The sequence below is a fragment of the Hordeum vulgare genome, chromosome 5H (genome assembly GCF_904849725.1).
Source record: "Hordeum vulgare subsp. vulgare chromosome 5H, MorexV3_pseudomolecules_assembly, whole genome shotgun sequence".
Classification (NCBI taxonomy): domain Eukaryota; kingdom Viridiplantae; phylum Streptophyta; class Magnoliopsida; order Poales; family Poaceae; genus Hordeum; species Hordeum vulgare.
In genome coordinates, this window is record NC_058522.1 from 401,861,559 (window position 1) to 401,885,621 (window position 24,063).

General features: G+C 43.8%; 2 protein-coding genes across 2 annotated transcripts; one reads left to right on the forward strand and one right to left on the reverse strand.

Annotated features, from left to right (window-relative positions):
• Positions 1–11,947: 11,947 nt before the first annotated feature.
• On the forward strand, positions 11,948–14,163 carry LOC123396695 (uncharacterized protein At4g33100). Its single transcript, XM_045091553.1, has 2 exons — positions 11,948–12,245; positions 13,801–14,163. Exons 1-2 carry the CDS (start codon positions 12,042–12,044, stop codon positions 13,915–13,917), a joined length of 321 nt encoding a protein of 106 aa, XP_044947488.1. The 5' UTR covers positions 11,948–12,041; the 3' UTR covers positions 13,918–14,163.
• Positions 14,164–14,249: 86 nt separating this feature from the next.
• On the reverse strand, positions 14,250–16,671 carry LOC123396696 (alcohol dehydrogenase 2). Its single transcript, XM_045091554.1, has 9 exons — positions 16,364–16,671; positions 16,123–16,259; positions 15,992–16,035; positions 15,485–15,813; positions 15,297–15,379; positions 15,125–15,200; positions 14,929–14,990; positions 14,722–14,817; positions 14,250–14,635 (listed from the first exon to the last, which is right to left on the reverse strand). The coding sequence occupies exons 1-9, from the start codon at positions 16,395–16,397 to the stop codon at positions 14,375–14,377; spliced, it is 1,122 nt and encodes a 373-aa protein (XP_044947489.1). The 5' UTR covers positions 16,398–16,671; the 3' UTR covers positions 14,250–14,374.
• Positions 16,672–24,063: the final 7,392 nt, after the last annotated feature.

The window sequence follows — 24,063 nt, forward strand, 5'->3', positions numbered from 1 at the left end:
TGGAACCTGCCTGCCATACTTATGGCCAGGCTAACATCCGGTCTAGTGCACAACATCGCATACATGATAGAACCTATGGCTGAAGCATAGGGGACGGAGCGCATATGCTCTCTATCTTCATCAGTTGCTGGGCACTGAGTCTTACTCAATCTCGTACCTTGTAACACTGGCAAGAACCCTTTCTTGGACTGTTCCATTTTGAACCTCTTCAAAACTTTATCAAGGTATGTGCTTTGTGAAAGTCCTATCAGGCGTTTTGATCTATCCCTATAGATCTTAATGCCTAGAATGTAAGCAGCTTCTCCTAGGTCCTTCATAGAGAAACTTTTATTCAAGTAACCTTTTATGCTCTCCAAAAGCTCTACGTTGTTTCCAATCAGTAATATGTCATCCACATATAATATTAGAAACGCCACAGAGCTCCCACTCACTTTCTTGTAAATACAAGATTCTCCAACCACTTGTATAAACCCAAATGCTTTGATCACCTCATCAAAGCGTTTGTTCCAACTCCGAGATGCTTGCACCAGTCCATAAATGGATCGCTGGAGTTTGCACACTTTGTCAGCATTTTTAGGATCGACAAAACCTTCGGGTTGCATCATATACAACTCTTCCTTAAGGAAACCGTTAAGGAACGCCGTTTTGACATCCATCTGCCAGATTTCATAATCGAAAAATGCAGCTATTGCTAACATGATTCTGACGGACTTAAGCATCGCTACAGGAGAGAAAGTCTCATCGTAGTCAATTCCTGGAACTTGTGAAAAACCCTTTGCCACAAGTCGAGCTTTATAAACGGTCACATTACCGTCAGCGTCCGTCTTCTTCTTAAAGATCCATTTGTTCTGAATAGCCTTGCGGCCCTCAGGCAGTATCTCCAAAGTCCATACTTTGTTCTCATACATGGATCCTATCTCGGATTTCATGGCTTCTAGCCATTTGTTGGAATCTGGGCCCACCATCGCTTCTTCATAATTTGCAGGTTCATTGTTGTCTAACAACATGATTGATAAGACGGGATTACCGTACCACTCTGGAGCAGCGCGTGATCTCGTCGACCTGCGTGGTTCAACAGAAACTTGAACTGGAGTTTCATGATCATCATCATTAACTTCCTCCTCAACCGGCGTCGCAACGACAGAGGTTTCCCCTTGCCCTGCGCCACCATCCAGAGGGATGAGAGGTTCGACAACCTCGTCAAGTTCTATCTTCCTCCCACTCAATTCTCTCGAGAGAAACTATTTCTCGAGAAAAGTTCCGTTCTTAGCAACAAACACTTTGCCCTCGGATTTGAGATAGAAGGTGTACCCAACTGTCTCTTTTGGGTAACCTATGAAGACGCACTTTTCCGCTTTGGGTTCCAGCTTTTCACGCTGAAGCTTTTTGACATAAGCATCACATCCCCAAACTTTAAGAAACGACAACTTTGGCCTTTTGCCATACCACAGTTCGTATGGTGTCGTCTCAACGGATTTCGATGGTGCCCTATTTAAAGTGAATGCAGCTGTTTCTAATGCATAACCCCAAAATGATAACGGCAAATCAGTAAGAGACATCATAGATCGCACCATTTCTAATAAAGTACGATTACGACGTTCGGACACACCATTACGCTGTGGTGTTCCGGGCGGTGTTAACTGTGAAACAATTCCACATTGTCTTAAGTGAGTACCAAACTCGAAACTCAGATATTCACCCCCACGATCAGACCGTAGGAACTTGATCTTCTTGTTACGATGATTTTCCACTTCACTCTGAAATTGCTTGAACTTTTCAAATGTTTCAGACTTGTGCTTCATCAAGTAGACATAACCATATCTACTTAGATCGTCAGTGAAGGTGAGAAAATAACGATATCCGCCGCGTGCCTCCACGCTCATTGGACCACACACATCGGTATGTATGATTTCCAACAAGTCACTTGCACGCTCCATTGTTCCGGAGAACGGAGTCTTAGTCATATTGCCCATGAGGCATGGTTCGCACGTGTCAAGTGAATCAAAGTCAAGTGACTCCAAAAGTCCATCAGCATGGAGTTTCTTCATGCGCTTTACACCAATATGACCCAAGCGGCAGTGCCACAAAAATATGGCGCTATCATTGTTTACTCTAACTCTTTTGGTCTCAATGTTATGTATATGCGTATCTCTATCAAGATTCAATATGAACAATCCTCTCACATTCGGTGCATGACCATAAAAGATGTTACTCATAGTAATAGAACAACCATTATTCTCAGACTTAAAGGAGTAACCGTCTCGCAATAAACAAGATCCAGATATAATGTTCTCGGCCTTCTTGATCCAGCAAGAGAGACGGAGAGGTAGAAGAGTTCTCCGGCAGCGTGACGGCGCTCCGGAGGTTGGTGATGATCTCGTCTCAGCAGGGCTCCGCCTGAGCTCCGCAGAAACGCGATCTAGAGGAAAAACTATGGAGGTATGTGGTCGGGCTGCCGTGGCAAAAGTTGTCTCAAATCAGCCCTAATACCTTAGTATATATAGGAGGGAGGGGGAGGGAAGAGGCAGCCTCAAACCCTCAAGGTTTGGCCGAAATTGGAGGTGGAGGAGTCCTACTCCAATCCTACTTGGAGTAGGATTCCACCTTCCCACTTGGAAACTCTTTCCACCTTGTGTTTTTTTTCCTTCTCAAACCTTATGGGCCTTAGTGGGAACTTATTCCAGCCCACTAGGGGCTGGTTTATCTCTTCCCATAGCCCATGAGACCCCTTGGGGCGTGACACCCCTCCCGATGGTCCCCGGCACCCCTCCCGGCACTCCCGGTACACTACCGATGAGCCCGAAACTTTTCCGGTAATGCACGAAAACCTTCCGGTAACCAAATGGGGTCATCCTATATATCAATCTTCGTTTCCGGACCATTCCGGAAACCCTCGTGACGTCCGTGATCTCATCCGGGACTCCGAACAACATTCGGTAACCAACCATATAACTCAAATACGCATAAAACAACGTCGAACCTTAAGTGTGCAGACCCTGCGGGTTCAAGAACTATGTAGACATGACCCGAGAGACTCCTCGGTCAATATCCAATAGCGGGACCTGGATGCCCATATTGGATCCTACATATTCTACGAAGATCTTATCGTTTGAACCTCAGTGCCAAGGATTCGTATAATCCCGTATGTTATTCCCTTTGTCCTTCGGTATGTTACTTGCCCGAGATTCGATCGTCAGTATCCGCATACCTATTTCAATCTCGTTTACCGGCAAGTCTCTTTACTCGTTCCGTAATACAAGATCCCGCAACTTACACTAAGTTACATTGCTTGCAAGGCTTGTGTGTGATGTTGTATTACCGAGTGGGCCCCGAGATACCTCTCCGTCACACGGAGTGACAAATCCCAGTCTTGATCCATACTAACTCAACTAACACCTTCGGAGATACCTGTAGAGCATCTTTATAGTCACCCAGTTACGTTGCGACGTTTGATACACACAAAGCATTCCTCCGGTGTCAGTGAGTTATATGATCTCATGGCCATAGGAATAAATACTTGACACGCAGAAAACAGTAGCAACAAAATGACACGATCAACATGCTACGTCTATTAGTTTGGGTCTAGTCCATCACGTGATTCTCCCAATGACGTGATCCAGTTATCAAGCAACAACACCTTGTTCATAATCAGAAGACACTGACTATCATCGATCAACTGGCTAGCCAACTAGAGGCATGCTAGGGATGGTGTTTTGTCTATGTATCCACACATGTAAATGAGTCTTCATTCAATACAATTATAGCATGGATAATAAACTATTATCTTGATACAGGAATTATAATAATAACTATACATTTATTATTGCCTCTAGGGCATAATTCCAACATCGAAGGTTCACCGTTGTCTAATAACATGATTTCCATCACAGGGTTGCCGTACCACTCTGGTGCGGAGCGTGCCCTTGTGGACCTTCGCGGTTCAGCAGTAACTTGATCCGAAGCTTCATGATCATCATCATTAACTTCCTCTACAGTTGGTGTAGGCGCCACAGGAACAACTTTCCGCGCTACGCTACTATCCTGTTCGAGAGGGGGTGTAATTACCTCATCAAGTTCTACCTTCCTCCCACTTACTTCTTTCGAGAGAAACTCTTTCTCTAGAAAGGATCCGTTCTTGGCAACAAAGGTTTTACCTTCGGATCTAAGATAGAAGGTATACCCAATAGTTTCCTTAGGGTATCCTATGAATACGCATTTCTCCGCTTTGGGTTCGAGCTTTTCTGGTTGAAGTTTCTTCACATAAGCATCGCAGCCCCAAACTTTAAGAAACGACAACTTATGTTTCTTGCCAAACCATAGTTCATACGGTGTCGTCTCAACGGATTTAGACGGTGCCCTATTTAAAGTGAATGCTGCAGTTTCTAATGCGTATCCCCAAAATGATAGCGGTAAGTCGGTAAGAGACATCATAGATCGTACCATATCTAATAAAGTGCGATTACGACGTTCAGACACTCCGTTGCGTTGCGGTGTGCCAGGCGACGTCAGTTGTGAAACGATTCCACACTTCCTTAGGTGTGTGCCAAACTCGTGACTCAAATATTCTCCTCCACGATCAGATCGTAGACATTTAATTTTTCTGTCACGTTGATTCTCAACCTCACTCTGAAATTCCTTGAACTTTTCAAACGTCTCAGATTTGTGCTTCATCAAGTAGATATACCCATACCTACTCAAATCATCGGTGAGAGTGAGAACATAACGATAGCCACCGCGAGCTTCAACGTTCATTGGACCACACACATCAGTATGTATTATTTCCAATAAGTCGTTTGCTCTCTCCATTATTCCTGAGAATGGAGTCTTAGTCATCTTGCCCATGAGGCACGGTTCGCATGTGTCAAATGATTCAAAGTCAAGAGACTCTAATAGTCCATCAGTATGGAGCTTCTTCATGCGCTTAACGCCGATATGACCAAGGCGGCAGTGCCACAAGTATGTGGGACTATCATTATCAACTTTACATCTTTTGGTACTCACACTATGAATATGTGTAACATCACGATCGAGATTCATCAAGAATAAACCATTCACCAGCGGAGCATGACCATAAAACATATCACTCATATAAATAGAACAACCATTATTCTCTGACTTAAATGAGTAGCCGTCTCGCATTAAGCAAGACCCTGATACAATGTTCATGCTTAAAGCTGGTACTAAATAACAATTATTAAGGTTTAAAACTAATCCTGACGGTAGATGTAGAGGTAGCGTGCCGACGGCGATCACATCGACCTTTGAACCATTCCCGACGCGCATCGTCACCTCGTCCTTGGCCAGTCTCCGCTTATTCCGCAGTTCCTGCTTTGAGTTGCAAATGTGAGCAACAACACCGGTATCAAATACCCATGAGCTACTACGAGCGCTAGTAAGGTACACATCAATAACATCTATATCACATATACCTTTAACATTGCCGGCCTTCTTGTCCGCTAAGTATTTGGGGCAGTTCCGCTTCCAGTGACCTTTTCCCTTGCAATAGAAGCACTCAGTCTCAGGCTTGGGTCCGTTCTTTTTCTTCTTCCCGGCATCTGGCTTACCGGGCACGACAACAACTTTGCCGTCTTTCTTGAAGTTCTTCTTACCCTTGCCTTTCTTAAAACTAGTGGTCTTGTTGACCATCAACACTTGATGCTCTTTCTTGATTTCTACTTCTGCAGACTTGAGCATCGAGTACAACTCGGGAATGGTCTTCTCCATCCCTTGCATGTTGTAGTTAAGCACAAAGCCTTTGTAGCTTGGTGGGAGAGACTGGAGGATTCTGTCAATTATAACATCATCCGGAAGTTCGACTCCAAGTGAAGTCAGACGACCGTGTAACCCAGACATTTTGAGTATGTGCTCACTGACAGAACTGTTCTCCTCCATCTTACAGCTAAAGAACTTGTCGGAGACTTCATATCTCTCGACACGGGCATGAGCTTGAAAAACTAGCTTCAGCTCCTGGAACATCTCATATGCCCCGTGTTGCTCAAAACGCCTTTGGAGCCCCGTTTCTGAACTGTATAGCATGCCACACCTAACCAGAGAGTAGTCATCACTCCGCGTTTGCCAGACGTTCAGAATGTCCTGGGCTGCTGCGGGAGCGGGAGGGTCACCTAGCGGCGCATCAAGGACATAAGCCTTTTTAGCTGGTTCAAGGATGAGCTTCAAGTTGCGAACCCAGATCGCATAGTTGCTACCATCATCTTTCAACTTGTTTTTCTCTAGGAATGCATTGAAATTGAGGTTGACGTTGGACATCTACAATATTTATAAAGACAACTTTTAGACTAAGTTCATGACAATTAAGTTCACTTAATCAAATTAAGTATGAACTCCCACTTAAATCGACATCCCTCTAGTCATCTAAGTGATACATGATCCATGTTGACTAACCCGTGTCCGATCATCACGTGAGACGGACTAGTCACCATGGTGAGCAACTCCATGCTGATCGTATTCAACCATACGACTCATGTTCGACCTTTCGGTCTCTTGTATTCGAGGTCATGTCTGTACATGCTAAGCTCGTCGAGTCAACCTAGGTGTTTCGCGTGTGTAAATCTGGCTTACACCCGTTGTATGCGAACGTTAGAATCTATCACACCCGATCATCACGTGGTGCTTCGAGACAACGAACCTTCGCAACGGTGCACACTTAGGGGAATACGTTCTCGAAATTTTAAGAGGGATCATCTTATTATGCTACCATCGTTCTAAGCAATAAGATGTAAAACATGATAAACATCATAATGCAATCATATAGTGACATGATATGGCCATTATCATCTTTGCTCTTTTGATCTCCATCTTCAGGCATCGCATGATCATCATCGTCACCGACGTGACACCGTGATCTCCATCATTGTGTCTCTGTGAAGTCGTCACGCCAACTACTACTATCACTACTACTATAGCTAACCGTTAGCAATGAAGTAAAAGTAGTAAGCACATGCCGTTGCATCTCATACAATAAATTAAGACAACTCCTATGGCTCCTGCCGGTTGTCATACTCATCGACATGCAAGTCGTGAAACCTATTACAATAACATGGTCATCTCATACATCATACATGCAACATCACAACTTTGGCCATATCACATCACATGTCAAACCCTGCAAAAACAAGTTAGACGTCCTCTAGTTGTTGTTGCAAGTTTTACGTGGCTGATTTGGGTTTCTAGCAAGAACGCCTTCTTACCTACGTGACAGCCACAATGATGATATGCCAAAGCTATTTACCCTTCATAAGGACCCTTTTCATCAAATCCAATCCGACTAGAGTAGGAGAGACAGACACCCGCTAGCCACCTTTATGCACGGTGTGCATGTCTGTCGGTGGAACCAGTCTCACGTAAGCGTACGTGTAAAGTCGGTCCGGGCTGCTTCATCCCACAATACCGCTAGAAAAGAATAAGACTAGTAGCGGCAAGCAAATTGACAAATCATCGCCCACAACTTTTGTGTTCTACTCGTGCATAGAATCTACACATAGAAAACCTGGCTCGGATGCCACTGTTGGGTAACGTAGCATAAATTCAAAATTTTCCTACGCATATTCAGATCTTCCTATGGAGAAACCAGCAACGAGAGAGGGGTAAGAGCATCTTTATACCTTTGAAGATCGTTAATCGGAAGCGTTGCTAGAACGCGGTTGATGGAGTCGTACTCGCAGCGATTCTGATCTAGTGCCGAACCACGTCACCTCCGCGTTCAACACACGTGCAGCCCGGTGACGTCTCCCAAACCTTGATCCAACAAGGAGGAGGGAGAGGTTGGGGAAGAACTCCAGCAGCACGACGGCGTGGTGTCGATGGAGAGACGAGGTCTCCCGACAGGGCTTCGCCAAGCACCGGCAGAGAGGAGGAGAAAGAAGAGCAGGGCTGCGCCGAGAGAGATGGAAAACCGTGTGTCTCAATGGCCAAAACCCCTCTCTATTTATAGGAGGAGGGGAGGGGGGTGGGCCACCCCTAGGGTTCCCCCCTAGGTGGTGCGGCAGCCACCAGATGGGAGGGGGGCGGCGGCCAGGGCAGGGAAAGGGGGGGGGGCGCCCTAGGTGGGCCTTGGGCCTCACCTGCGCCTAGGGTTTCCCCCCTCCCCCCTTCTCTGGTGCGCATGGGCTGGGTGGGGGGCGCACCAGCCCACCTAGGGGCTGGTTACCTTCCCCAGTTAGCCCATCTAGCCTCCCGGGGTCGTTGCCCCCCTTCGGTGGACCCCCGGGGCCACCTCCGGTGGTCCCGGTGGTCCCGGTACGTTACCGGTGATGCCCGAAACACTTCCGGTATCCGAAACCATCCGTCCTATATATCAATCTTTACCTCCGGACCATTCCGGAGCTCCTCGTGACGTCCGTGGTCTCATCCGGGACTCCTAACAACTTTCGGTAACCTCGTATAACAATTCCCTATAACCCTAGCGTCACCGAACCTTAAGTGTGTAGACCCTACGGGTTCGGGAGATAGGCAGACATGACCGAGACACCTCTCTGGCCAATAACCATTAGCGGGGTCTGGATACCCATGGTGGCTCCCACTTGCTCCACGATGATCTCATCGGATGAACCACGATGTCAAGGATTCAATCAATCCCGTATACGATTCCCTTTGTCTGTCGGTATAGAACTTGCCCGAGATTCGATCGTCGGTATACCTATACCTTGTTCAATCTCGTTACTGGTAAGTCTCTTTACTTGTTCCGTAGCACGTCATCGTGTGACTAACTCTTTAGTCACATTGAGCTCATGATGATGTTCTACCGAGTGGGCCCAGAGCTACCTCTCCATCACACGGAGTGACAAATCCCGATCTCGATTTGTACCAACCCAACAAACACTTTCGGAGGTACCCGTAGTGCACCTTTATAGTCACCCAGTTACGTTGTGACGTTTGATACATCCAAAGCACTCTTACGGTATCCGGGAGTTGCACAATCTCACGGTCGAAGGAAAAGATACTTGACATTAGAAAAGCTTTAGCATACGAACAATACGATCTAGTGCTATGCTTAGGATTGGGTCTTGTCCATCACATCATTCTCCCGATGATGTGATCCCGTTATCAATGACATCTAATGCCCATGATCAGGAAACCATGATCATCTATTGACTAACGAGCTAGCCAACTAGAGGCTTGCTAGGGACACATTGTGATCTATTTATTCACACATGTATTACTGTTTCCTGTTAATACAATTATAGCATGAACAATAGATGATTATCATGAACAAGGAAATATGATAATAACCATTTTATTATTGCCTCTAGGGCATATTTCCAACAGGGTCAAGTATGAGTCGCCCGCTAGGTCACTTCTGAGTCGCCGGTGAGTCGCCAAGTCCTTGGCGGGTCATACTTCAAGCCGGGTTACACTGCGGGGTATATCCCCGACACCTTGTATGTATCAAACGTCACAATGTTATTGGGTGACTATAAAGGTGCTCTACAGGTATCTCCGAAGGTGTCCGTTGAGTTGGCATGGATCAAGACTGGGATTTGTCACTCGGTGTGACGGAGAGGTATCTCGAGGCCCACTCCGTAATACAACATCACAAATAAGCCTTGCAAGCAATGTGACTCAAGTGTTAGTCACGGGATCTTGTATTACGGAACGAGTAAAAAGACTTGTCGGTAACGAGATTGAAATAGGTATAGGGATACCGACGATCAAATCTCGGGCAAGTAACATACCGAAGGACAAAGGAAATGTTATACGAGATTATATGAATCCTTGGCACAGAGGTTCAACCGGTAAGATCTTCGTACAATATGTAGGATCCAATATGGACATCTAGGTCCCGCTATTCGATATTGACCGGGGAGTGTCTCAGGTCATGTCTGCATAGTTCTCGAACCCACAGGGTCTGCACACTTAAGGTTCAGTGACGTTTTGGTATAGTTGAGTTATAGGTGTTGGTGATCGAAGGTTGTTCGGAGTCCCGAATGAGATCACGAACGCCACGAGGGTTTGCCGAATGGTCCGAAAACGAAGATTGATATATATGATGGTTTCATTATGTCTCCGGAAGGATTTCGGGCATTACCAGCAGTGTACCGGAAGTGACGAATGGGTTCGAGGTTTTCACCCGGAGGGGCCCACCCATCCGGGAGAGAGCCTAATAGCCCAAGGGTGGTGCACCAACCCTTAGTGGGCTGGTGAGGCCAGCCCAAGTGGGCTATGTCGGCTAAGGAGAAAAAACCAAAGAGAAAGAAAAAAAGAGGGGGGTGGGAAGGAAGGAGGGGACTCATCCTCCTCCAAACCGAATTGGAGTTGGAGTCCTCCTCCTCCTCTCTTGGCCAGCTCCCTTGGGGCTCGCCCCTCCCCTCCTCCTATATATACTAGAGGTTTTAGGGTTTTTGAGACACAACTTTGCCACGTGCAACTCAAACCTCTACTTCGTAGTTCTTCCTCTAGATCGATTTTCTGCGGAGCTCGGGCGAAGCCCTGCAGGAATAGATCATCACCATCACCGCGCGCCGTCACGCTGCCGGAGAACTCATCTACTTTCCCGTCTCTCTTGCTGGATCAAGAAGGCGGAGATCGTCATCGAGCTGTACGTGTGCTGAACGTGAAGGTGCCGTCCGTTCGGCGCTAGATCGGAACGGATCGTGGGATGATGATGATTTGAATCACGAAGTTGTACCACTACATCAACCGCGTTTTTTAACGCTTCCCGCTTAGGCCTCGTTCAGTTACGCCCAGCCCCGCGTGGTTTTGAGTCGAATCCATGGGGGTCCACGCGGATTACCCCCGCTGGGGAATAAACCTTGCGTGACCATATTCCTTCGTTCGTTTAAGCCCCGCGTGTTCTTTCCCCGACCGAAACCTCTTCAAATTCATGCGGAAATAATCACCGTCTAGCACCCCATGGAAGGAATCCCTGGCGAAGCGCAACTCTCCTCTCTCCCATCTCTGCAGAGCGAGGCGACAAAAACGAACGCGTATTTGTCGCGGTGGGTGTCTGCGGAAGGGGATAGCAGGGATTAGTGGGGATTGGGTGCAGGGAAGGGGTTCACTCAATCCCTGCAGGGATTGGACCCCCTAGTGGATTAAATTCATAAGAACCGAACAAGGCCTTAGCGATCTACAAGGGTATGTGGATCCGATCTCCCTCTCGTAGATGAACATCACCATGATATGTCTTCGTGTGCGTAGGAATTTTTTTGTTTCCCATGCATCGGTCCCCAACAAAGGCGTGGCCGGCGTGGTGATGGGGCGCGGTCGACGGGGACGAACCACGGGCGACGAGCGACGGGGCATGACGGACGGCCGACGGGGTTGGACGCGGCCGGCATGGCCGGCTCGGACGGCTGGAGGAAGGGGCGATGGTCGCCGGACCGGAGGAAGGAGCTCTTACCACAGTTTTACAATTTCTTTTACAGTTTTTGTTCGGATGTAGATAAAATGAACCCTTAAAATGGCTTTTTTCGATTTGTATCTCAGTTTTACAGTTTGTGTTTTTACCGGATCTGCTAGAGATACTTTTACAGTAGGAAAAAAACACCCCTTAAAAAATAGAAGAAGAAAAACAAACAGGCGTTCGTGTGAAAGTAAATACAACACGTGTATGCAAATTCGGCCTCGCTTTCCTCTCAAAAAAAAAAGTCGACACGACATTTTTTTAACACAATACAAACGCAAGCGCTCATATATACGCGCATATAGTTATTCCTATGAACGCACACACGCACACCCTAACTCTATAAGCATCTCCGACAGACTAAACCGTCATATCATCTTAATATTTATGAAGTCATCGTAGGCGCGCCCTCGTTCTCTCACTGAAAGTGCATCCTCGAAAATTCTGAAAAAAAATGCAGAAATAATGACGATTTGTGGGAGAAACTGGAATCCGCTTCGATTTAGTTTAAGTAGTAATACCCCAATACGCCTTATGACCCGATTATACGGTAAATAAACTGTCTTTGCGCAGGAAGGTGGGGTCGTGGTGACGGGAGAGAGAGGGGGAATCAGGGAAGGACAGAGCGAGAACACAAAACGAGACTCGGCGACGGCGACCAGGGAGAAGCAGCACAAGGATGGTGTTCGGCCGGAGCAAGCCGTCCTCGTCCACGCCCTCCCCGGAGGCCTCCACATCGTCCGCCTCCGCGGCGGCGTGCTCCGAGCTCCGGGCGGCGTACCACGAGTGCTTCAACCGTTGGTACGCCGACAAGTTCGCCAAGGGGCAGTGGAACAAGGACGACTGCGCCGCCGACTGGCACAAGTACCGCGCCTGCCTCGAGGTAAACCCAAGCCCACGCCTGCCATCCCCCCTCCCCCCAACCACAGTTCGCTGTCATTGCCTGCCACTTTAGATTGGATCACCGGTTTGCTATGCGCGCGGTGGAGATCCACCCGCCATTGACCGCCTAGTTTTCTCTAACGGGGCTCCCATCAGGGATGTGGATTCGTGGTTACGAAGATCTTATAGTTTAGGCTGAGGTAATTCCAGTGAGGCATTAATTTCATGTAAGATTTGGAATTGCTTGTTTAGGAAGATATTTGAGGAGGGACTGTCTCGATTGTGTCGCTTCTTGGACTGGGTTGCCTTAAGGTGGGTATTCTGGGGAGAATGTGAGAATCGTCATAGTAGGGGGGCTTATCGCGTTGCTTATTACAATCTTGATTTAGATTGTGCTGCAGTCCTCATGTTGCAAATGTGGGATCTGGCCATCGTCTGCAATGGCAGTTCAGACTTCAGAGCTTTTATGTCGACAAGTAATGTAGGCTAACGAGGATGTTGTTTCTTGTTAATTGTTATATCCACTCTTCAACCCCAAAAGGTTATTGCCTAAAGACAGAGGTTATTAGCCTTTTTTGAATAGTCCGAGCAATTGAGCTTGCAAGACTCTGCTAGTTCCATCGCATTTGCATGACAAGGCAGTTAATTGATATCTCAGGGGAGCTCAGTCTGTAGAGAGTTAACTAACAATGGATTTTTATTTTCTGGATAAAAGGGACCGAAGTAACCACTAACCAACAAACCCTTCTATGCTTACATCCCAGGCTACACCAAAAAGGAATCTTGCTAAAACCATTTGCAGTTACAGGTGTTTTTGTTTTGCTTATTGGCTGCTGCTAGGTTGTTTTCTAGGCAAGTATTGGTCATAACTGGTGCGATGCTGGTGAGAATTCGGGACATGGTTGGTAGGCATTCTGGTTGCTTAGTGGCTGCCAACCCAGCCAAAGATTTGCTATTTCTTAGGAAAACTCACCGTTGCCAATTTCTATTGTTGGACAGACTTTTTTTTTCACTTGCAGAGTTGGAAGCCCATTGTTCTTCATGACTTAATTATGTAGTGTAAATAGCAATGATGTGTATTCCGTAAAACTGGTGGTTATATCAAATCATGCAAGATCGATGGTTCACAGATTTGTATTTTTGTTTGCAGTAATTTGCCATTACTGCGAGGAACGAAACCTTCTTAACAGCCGAATGTGTTTTACTATTACTTTTATTTACAGATAAAGTTCTCACTTTATCAAGATTCGGCCTGTATCTGTGTTATTTACCATGTTGTCATATATCTGTGTGTTACGAATGATTGTTCAGGGATTGAGTTCAACAAAGTTGTTTCATTCACAAAAGCACTGTTGTATCGCACGATGAGTGTTGAACATGCACCAGTACCCTGTTTTCTTCACTGCGACATAAGCAATATGTCTTGTCTTGAATTTCAGTCATTTAGGTTTAGTTTTTTTTTTCTTTTTTGAGAACAGGTTTAGATTTTATGATTTAATGTTGCATGTTTCTTGCTTATCTAATGGCCCATCGTTCCGCGTTTTAATTATTTCTAGGAACATCTCGAGGACAAGCATCTCAGGCAAATCCTACTGGAGTCTGAAACTTCTCCCTCTTATGCCCAGCTTGATCCCAATTCTTCGTCAAGACAAGGTTCCGCCCCTTCAAAATGACAGTCTTGTGCTAACAACATGGTCGAGTTCTTTGCTTGATCAAAATTCAGAGATCATTGGTAGAGTGAACCACAAAGTCTGTATTTAGATACATGTTATGTCCCTGGATCATGTCGATTTCAGCTCATGAGATTAACTTCGTAAAATTTGCTTGGATCTGACTGTACCCAACTCACAAAGTGTACTCAACCAAGCAATAGTTTGTAATACTGAGCAGTTCTGGATTATGAAATTAGTTGAATAGTATCAGCTGTCCAGGTTCTGTAACACTGTTTCGCGCACGCTTCCTGTAGCCAAAGGATGAGATGTAGATTAAGTCTGATCATGTGCTGTGATGAGAAACAAATCACTGATAGTATTTCGAATAAGTAGACAGAGGGAGGGGGGTTGCATAAGAGCTGATACATGTGTGTTGTACAATAGCAGCGAGGGATGAAGAACAGCCAGGTGCTCTACTCTACTCCTCCATCCTGATGACGCAGCGCAGGCCTTCCCCCCTGAGCATGAGGTCGAAGGCTGTGTTGATCTGCGAGAAGGGCAGGCTGTGGGTGATGAACTTGTCCAGCTCCAGCTCCTTCCTCATGTACATGTCGACGACGCCGGGGAGGCCGGTGCGCGGCTTGTAGTTGCCGAAGAAGGTGCCCCTGAGCGTCCTCTCGTTGAGGAAGTTCATGGGGTGGGTCTTGAACACCGCCTCCTTGTGCGCCACGCCCCACCCCTGCTCCCATCATCAGGCCATAGCATTAGTTTCAGGATTCAGTTTCAACTTTGAAGCAGAAGAAGCAAGGTGGTCATCGTATGTACGTCGTGCACGCATTCAAAGGCGGATATCATGGCGTCGGCGTTGCCCGTGCACTCCACCGCCCGGTTGACTCCTCCATCGGTCATCTCCACGATCACCTGTGGCGGCACCACCATTGATTGGACTGTCAGGATTTGATTTGGCGCAAGGTTCTTGTGTACGAATGTCATGAACAAAAGGGAGAGATCGATGCATATATGCATGTATACCTCTTGCACCGGCTTGGTGTGGTCTTTGGGGTTCACAAAGTCGGTGCAGCCAAATTTCTTAGCTGAAAAACAATGGACATGCATGGGGTTGCAAGGTTGAGTCGGTGTGCTCCGATAACTTTTGGCCAAGATGGGTGGAGTATTTTTTTTTCCTTCTTCCTGAATATCGATGGCAGTGGCAGATTATCATGCGTACCTTGTTCGTGTTTTGCAGGGTTCAAGTCCACGCCGATAATCCTTGATGCGCCGGACATCCTGGCCCCTTCCATGGCCTGATCATGCATGTGTCAGATACGCAGCAATTTTGGCATGGTTATAGCACACAATTCTCATCGAAATCAAACAATATTTCCTTGAGGAATACTTACAGCGAGGCCTACAGCTCCAAGACCGAAAATCGCCACCGTCATACCCTTCTTCGGTTTCGTGACGTTGAGCGTCGCACCGAGCCCTGAATTGGAGGCGTGACAACTTAGTAGTTCCACCAAATATGTTGATTTCACCGGCTGGGAAGATTTCCATACGTGTAGGTATAGATATAATGATAGATTCTTACCGGTCGAGATACCACAGCTAAGGAGGCAGACTTTGTCGAGGGGCGCCTCGGGGTCGATCTTGGCGACGCACCCGACATGGATCACGGTGTACTCGCTGAAGGTGGACGTCCCGAGGAAGTGGAAGATGGGTTTCCCGTCGATGGTGAAGCGGGACTGCCCATCGTCAATCATCACGCCACGGTCGACATTGATCCTGAGGAGGTCACAGAGGTTGCTCTCCTCTGACATGCAGTGGGCACACTCCTTGCACTCTCCGGTGAACACCGGGAGGACATGGTCTCCCGGCACCAGCTCCGTCACGCCCTCGCCAACGCTCTCCACAATGCCGTGAGCATACAAATCATAATTCAGGTGAGGATTCAAGCTAGTAGATTTCATCAAGTAATTAACAAATACTTCCTTCGTTTTATAATATAATAGCGTTTTTAACACTAGGGAGTAGAACTTAATACAGGGGAAAGAGAGTGGGAACTAAGAGAGAGGCAAAAGGTGAAGATGGATACCCTCCAGCTTCATGGCCCAAGATCCTAGGGAAGACCGGAGTTTGGCCCTGCCCAAATCCAAGCAGCACGTCACCAACACCCACTGATCCATCCATCCATTCAGATGAAGTAATTTGAAAACACAAAAGTGGTACGTTCGCCTCCCAGAAGTAGACGTCGGTGTGGCAGAGGGCGGTGTAGAGGATCTTGTCGCGCACCTCCATGGCCTGCGGCGGCGCCACCTCCACCTCCTCCATCGACAGCGGCTTCCCGGCCTCCCAGGCCACCGCCGCTGCCAATACCAACCAAATTAACCCATTAGATTAACTAGGCGCCCTTGCTAATCTCATCTCATCCGTCCATTCCAGGAAATTAAATAGTTCAGGAACATCCAACCTTTGCACTTGATCACCTTCCCGGCGGTCGCCATTTCACTCCAAGAACTTTGGTCGATATCTCCCCTGCTGTTTCTTCTTCTTTTTCCCGGTCACGGCTTTGCTGATGAGCTGCTGGTGAGTAGCCGAGCTACATATATACACTGGCTGCTGCTTCACTGTGCTCGATTTTTCAACAAAGGGAATATGTTAATATCATAAAGATACTAATTACATCCTGTCTCTACAATAACGAAATGTACTAAAGACATTATGGATGCACACAACCAAAAAACTTAAGAAGTAAAAAAATAATCTTGCTATGATGATCAATTTCTAGTAGCTGCAATACAAACCACCACTAAAACAACACTTGAAGTCTAAATTCTTTAAAAACGACGCTAAAAAAACCAGTGTATAAGCACCATCGTCGTCTGATCATATATGAAGCGGATTGATTGATGACATGAGACGGGGTGTCAATGCTGGCCTTGCGAAGGCGGATTGTTTTCTTCTTTTGATTATGATAGTTTTTATTGATTTTTACCACCGCATCGCGTCAATCAACATTAATCGGTCCATTCAGAAGACAATTCTCAGATTTGGTTTACGACATGATATCTGTGGGGTTGGACTAGTTGTCTGGCTAAAACTTTGGAGCACTGTTTCAGCAATGGACCGTAGCATATGGTGACGGTAGCAAGGAGATAAGTGTGTGGAAAATAATTGTGTGGCCCGTGAAATTAAAGCCTCAATAATTGGCTCATTGATCTGTTCTTGCTCTCATACTGTGATTTCGACGTTTATGTGTGAAGAATTTTTTACATCAATCAAACTGCTGCCTGCCTTTCATTTTTATGAATGTTAGGGTTTATGTACTAAACTACTAAACGGTTCCAAAATGGTTGCACTGTTGCAGGGTACGATTTTACTATGATCATCCAGATATTTTTATTGGATATTTCATTTGACAAGATGTGGTGTAAGAAAATCCTCTAAAATCATAAACTTAAGTGAGGATGTATTTGCTGGTAATTTAAATATTTGTTATGTTGAAAATAATAATTTCATGTCATTTTAACAGAAATTACACCTTAACATTAACTTTACATGTTATAATTCCATATTGTGTTGCGGAAATATAACTTATAATGAGTACTTTCAAGTTGGCAAATGGCATGATGTTAGTCTTAATCATATATCATTATTTGAAGCCAAAGTTGCAAATGGCAATGGTGAACAACCGTGAAATATAATGCCTAGGGCATGGATTTGTTTTCCCCGGAGGCTTTTATGTTATTTCACCACGGTGGGGTTCTACTTCAACAGCCTAGCACTCCCTTCATTCCCTTATACAAGGTCACAAACTTAAATTACAGGTATCAAGATAAAATTTAATGACTACTTTAAAAGACAACTTTTCTTTTGTTAACCGGGATCATTAATACGATGCATGCATTCAAGGTGGGAATGAGAAGAAAGTAGATATGTGTCATTATGACTACATGCATGCAAGTATTAAATAAGTTGCTAGAATGAGAAAACATCATTAATTTTTTTACCTAGATTAGTGTTTATGGTCTTATATATATGCAAAATATATGTTTTATAGTGTTCTTGTATAAAGGAATGAAGGGAGTATGTTTTTTTCCCTCCCTTCCCCTCATGCATGCTTGCATAGTAACTTCAGCTTAGTCAAATCCAATATTTTTTGTGGATGTACTTTTTAGTTTAGCACAAAGGAGGAGTACTATTATTCTACCGGGTCCATATTTTAGGCAGTTATCAATTGTAGGTGTTTATATTTTCCTCTATGGGCAGTTGTATTTCGTTGTTAGTGGGCTGCACAAAGTTGTCCTACTTAAAGCGGATGCTAAGAATATGAAGTCATTAGAAATTTCTTTCGCATCCTAGTCTTTTATCCAACTTGGATTGCTTATGGGTGGCGGAGCTAGGAGAGAACCAAAGGTGGAGGAGAATATACATTGGGGGGGGGGCACCGGCCCCCTGAGGAATGCATGTAGCTCTGCCAGTGACTTACGGGATTGCCTGTGATGATAGAACCCATTCTTGAAAAGGGTTTTCAAGCAACCGTCACTGAGTCGTCCTAATGCAACTCCAAGGTGCTTCAGTTTTTATTTCCACATTCTTGCTTGGAAGAAAGCACACAACTATGGACGCACTCTCATTCAAGGACGAGCTAATATCGATCGACGGGGCGTAATTTTTTTGCTTTTCACGTAAGCTTTATAGAAAATTATCAGCTCTACTCCTCGAGTCACTTTGTCAAAGGGTTTGAGTTGATATTTTCTTTTGAAAGTTTACCATATCTTGATGAGATCACAAGTGCTCAGTATAGTACATTTGATGATTGCGTCGACATGGTTTATGGTGATGACTTGGATGTTTGGGCCTTCTTTCTTAATCACCCCGGTTTCAATTGGCCAAAAGTTCTTGATGACCGAGCAGAATGCAATAAGTGGATGATGAATCAAAGGGGGCATAGGGGTGTAACCAAAAAAGAGTTGGGAATCATGTTGATATTGTTGAGAATGTACATCGATGTCACTCGGTGCTAAGTTGTAGAAATCTCAAAGCATTTCGTTCTTTATGCTTCTTTGTATATCAATGTGCTTTGTATATGGCACTTACACATAAGATGACTTTTTTTTGCATATCCACTTGCTTCCGTGGGCTTTGGTCATTATCCGCGTGGTTTTGTCGAGGTACATTTTCTCTTGAAAACTTAATGTGTTCTAGATAATAAGTTTTTTTATTATGTTGATCTTTTTTTGAACATATTGCCATTTGTGAAAATATTTGCTCAAGCTTCTGAATTGGGTTAGCCATCGTTTGAGAGATCACCCGCTTATGTTTAGGCTTACGAAATTGTTGGCATTTCTATCAATCATGGCTTCCTTTATGGTTGTACGACATACGAACGTTCTCGCATAAAGCTAACTAAAAGTCTATTTCCATAGGATCCGATTTTGTTTGAATACATTCGTGAAATGTGTATAATTATTTGTTTCAGTTGATGGCTTGTTATTTGAGATCTATTTGTATATTTATCTTAGTGACCATGGATCATCCTAAATATTTACTCTTTTCTCCATCCCCAGTTCTCCAAATTAATCATTTTTCAGCAAATTTATTCCTTTCAGTATACATATCTCCTCCTTGCATGCCCTAGACGACATCCTCTCCTTCCACCCTTGAATCTCTTCCAAATCATTTCTTTAAGAAAATTCAAAACCTCCACTTTTGATTCAACATTAATTTCTCGCTGAACATGACATCAAGTTATTCCTTTTAGTGGTCATTGTTTGTTTCGGCATTAATTTCCAACACCTCTGAGACTTCTTTCATGCGTTGAGCAATGAGCAGTAGTGTTCTCGTTGAACATGATTGTAGTCTTCTCTTTGTCTATGCATTGTCCCAACAAGGATTCGTACATACTTAAAATTTCTTTTAGCTTCACAACATTCTTCATGATCTGCATAATATGAGGGAGTCACCTACGAAAAAGGTGCAACGTACTAGGAGTTTTTTAGTAAAAAATTATTCCTTTTCATTGAGCCATCTGCTTCAACTCTGTGTAGCAAAGATGAGAAAGCCTCAACACAAATAATAAATAGATAAGGGGACAAAGGGTCCCTTATCCAAGCAGCATTCAACTACGACATATGTTAAAAATGATTTTCTTGGTGCCATTAAATCACAAACTGAGTCGATGACATCTTTAATTTATGACTTTGAAAAAACTGTCATTAGCTCCTTGTTTATTTCATGAGTGACCCTCGGTTGTTTATCCTTCGTTAAATTTGGAGGAACTGAGGGATGGCAGTTTTAAAAAGATTAGTGAAGTACTCCTTGTTCCTCTTTTACAACCCATCCACCATCTTTATTTTCTTAGCTTGTTTATGTGGTTCCTCCTTTCTCTTCAACAGATGCATGGAAATAAGCATTGTTTCTTCTCCAAATTGAAGCCGGTTTTGTGTGCTCTTTGTATCCTATCCATCTCATGTTGATCCTCTAATTCTTCCAATTTATCCCTCAACACTCCTTCTCTCGCAAATGAATGTGATGTGATCTGACAACTTCGGCAATCTAGAAGTTCACACTTCATTTGCTTTATCCTTCTTTCCCTGTCACCAAGCTCATTTTGATCCATTCATTTAACTTCTATTAAATTCTTGTAAGTCCATTCATACTTCCTTCGTTTCATAGTAGCATAGATTCTTCCTAAGATTTTGTCACCACTTTCTCACAGTTTGGTTCTGATAGACATTTTGCTTCAAACATAAAATTCCACTTCCTGGTCTCATGTGAACTCTTTATGAATTTCCAGTGTTTTATATTATAGCATGGTGGTCATAGTGGCCCGGGGGGGGGGGGGCATTTCAGTTTAAAACCACCAAACTTGTTTCCCCAACTTGGATTTTCAAGTGACTTACCAACTCTCATATACTGTGACCAACAAGCTAGTTCATAAAATTTATTTAGAGACTACCGTGTAGGGCAACATCTTCGCTTATACAAGTAACACATCACATTAAGAATAATCAACCTCTTTACAGTATCAGTGAGAGATTTGCATCTTTAGCGGAGCGATTTTATGAAATGTTCTCTCTAACTGCAAAGGTCTTTTTCCCAGGTCCTACTTCACGGGATCCCCTCGTGCCAAAGATTAGTATGCCATCAACATAGAAGGAAAGGACACTCCTTGCCCCCACCATAATGGTAGCAAACATGTTTTTCGTCTTCATTGACAACAAATCCTATAGATTTGAAGCTTTGTTAATTTTTGTTGTCATTACTTATGTGCTTGTTTTAGGCCATATAAATATTTCAATAAATTGTAAACCTATCTTTTCTGACCCGATACTACAAAACCATCTGTAGTTGCATGTAATTTTTTTTCTCCCACTCTCCATTTAGAAAAGTTATGTTAACGTCCATTTGATGAACGAGAAGAAAGTCTGAGGTGGTCAATCATAGTAGTACTCATATTGTGGTCCATCTAGCCTCAAGGTGACAATGGGGAATACCCAGTTGGATATTGCTATAATGTCATCCACACCCCTGTGATACCATCTCGGTGCCCATCCCCATCCCCGAGGTACATTGGTAAAAAGAATTGCATCCTCTTCCCCATCGAGGTTTTCATCCCCACGAGGAAACCCGCACTCGCAAGTACAAACATACTATACATCAGGAACTTAGCCTTTAGGCTAGGCCGGTGGCAGTGTCATGACTTCAATCTTGTGTGGCCAATCTAAAATTGTATGGTCAAATATATAATTTTGTAATTATTTTTTGCAAGAATTATACATGTATATGTTGATTTTGTAAAAAAATGACTACCCAAGTGGAACGGGCTTTGACACTGGGCTAGGCTAGGTTAAGTCGTTTTGGGCAATATAGGGCTCAACAACTTGAGGTTTGGGTGTTTTTTGGACGCGGTTGCGTGGAAAGATGGATTCTTCTGTTAGATGGGAGGGAGCTAAAGTTTAGGAGCCCACTAGTCATGTATACAAGTAGGGTAATCGGTACATTTAGCATTGTCCCATCCCCGTCTTCATCGCACCCATTATGCAACATATTTGGTCCAACAACTTTCCGCCGATATTAAACTTGGCCCATTGATGTTCCCTAACAGAATAATTACTACCGAGGCTCATCGGTGTATATGTACTCATTGTTTAAGTACACATTTTAAAAAGTAAAAAAAAAATCCCACCTGTAAATCCAGACACTATATGTGCGTGCATCAAGTTTTGATGAAAAAAGATATCTTTTATGGCTTGTGTAAAAAAGACAGTTTTCTATGCTTGATTACAACTATTCACGAAGCATATTTTTTATCTTTTTTATACATGCCATAAAAAATGTCCTTTTTCACATAAATTCTGTGTGCTAACATAGGATGTCCGGATGTATACACGGGATTTTTTCTTGAATTTCTTTTCATATTTTGAAATGTGTTTTTATACATATTTTATAATACGTGTATTTACACCTAGGAGCCAAAACGCCACTCTCCAAAACAAGCCGGTATAGGCTACATTATAGCTCCTGCGCAGGCCATCCATGGAAAATTTCTGCCGAAATAAACTAATTAAAATAATGAGTACTCTCTTCATTTGAATTTATAAGGCATATATGTAATGTTTTTCATTGTTTTTGATATAGCTCATCGTTCGTGCCAAATGGTGCATATATGTATTTTAATATTTACTTTGACCATAGCTCGGTCAAAGTTTTGAAATATGAATTTGAAAATTATACCGTTGGAAACTTCTTTGAAATATGAATTTGATGGTGTACTTTCGTGGCATACATCCCATATATTGGGGGTCTAATTGATACATATATATTATTTTTTGCGAATGAGTCTAATTGATATTTAAAGTAAAAGTTAATATGTATCAAGCCTTATAAACCCATAGGAAAGGAGTATCATTCACAATACAAATTCTATCAAGACTCCAATTTATCCTACAACAAATCCCCAATTTTGTATAACCCCAACCCAACTCCACTAATCTTTCTATCTTCTTCCACGTGGGAGCTGCAATGTTGACCATGCATGTCAGGTTTGTCCTAGAAATTGTGGTTGCGTGGGAAATTTTCCAAAAGTTGTGGCTTTGTGTGACGTTGGCTTATTTTTTGTGACTACATTTGAAATAGAAAGGGGATCATGGGCTCGGAGATTATGCCACGCTGTAAGAATCACTGCAATAGGTACCAACTGGACTAAAGATTGTTCTTATACTCGTGGTTATAGGAATAAATACTTGCCACGCAGAAAACAATAGCAATAAAATGACACGATCACATGCTATGTTCATAGTTTGGGTCTAGTCCATCACATGATTCTCCTAATGATGTGATCCAGTTATCAAGTGACAACACTTGCATATAGTCAGAAAACCTTGACTATCCTTGATCAACTGGCTAGCCAACTAGAGGCTTGCTAGGGACATGGTTTTGTCTATGTATCCACACATGTATCTATGTTTTCATTCAATACAATTATAACATGGATAATAAATGATTATCTTGAAACAGGAAATATAATAATAACTATTTTATCATTGCCTCTAGGGCAAATTTCCAACACGAATTGGTGCTAGCTCTATGTCGCTGTAGTATGTAACTGTTACATGATGAATGTTATCCAATCAATACGCTTATCCATCACCAATCCAAATGCCTATGTTTTTCATAAATTGATCCTTGCTAAGTTACTATTGCTGTTGCTACTGCTACATCATTCAAAACTGCCGTTATTACCATTACCGTTACTACTACTATTTTTTTGTGCTACTAAAACTTTTGTTGGAGAGAGATATCCCAGGTGTGGTTGAATTGGCAACTAAACTGCTAAGACCAATAAATATTCTTTGCCCCCCTTGTGTCGTATCAATAAATTAGGGTGTAATACTACCCGTGAAGACTATTGCGATCCTCTATACTTGTGGGTTAGCAAGAATTTTTTTGGACACCGTTGCTGGGGAGCATAGATCTATTTATTGTGTTCACATGAGGATATCTAATTGTCACTATGAAGAATCTGAAAGACACCAGAACCAAGATCATAGCCTTTAAGTCGAGGGGAGCAAGGAACTGCCATCTAGCTCTGCTTTTGATTCACCTACTATTTTGAATCAGCTTATGATACCACCACTTGCTACTCATTGTGATATGTCACAAGTA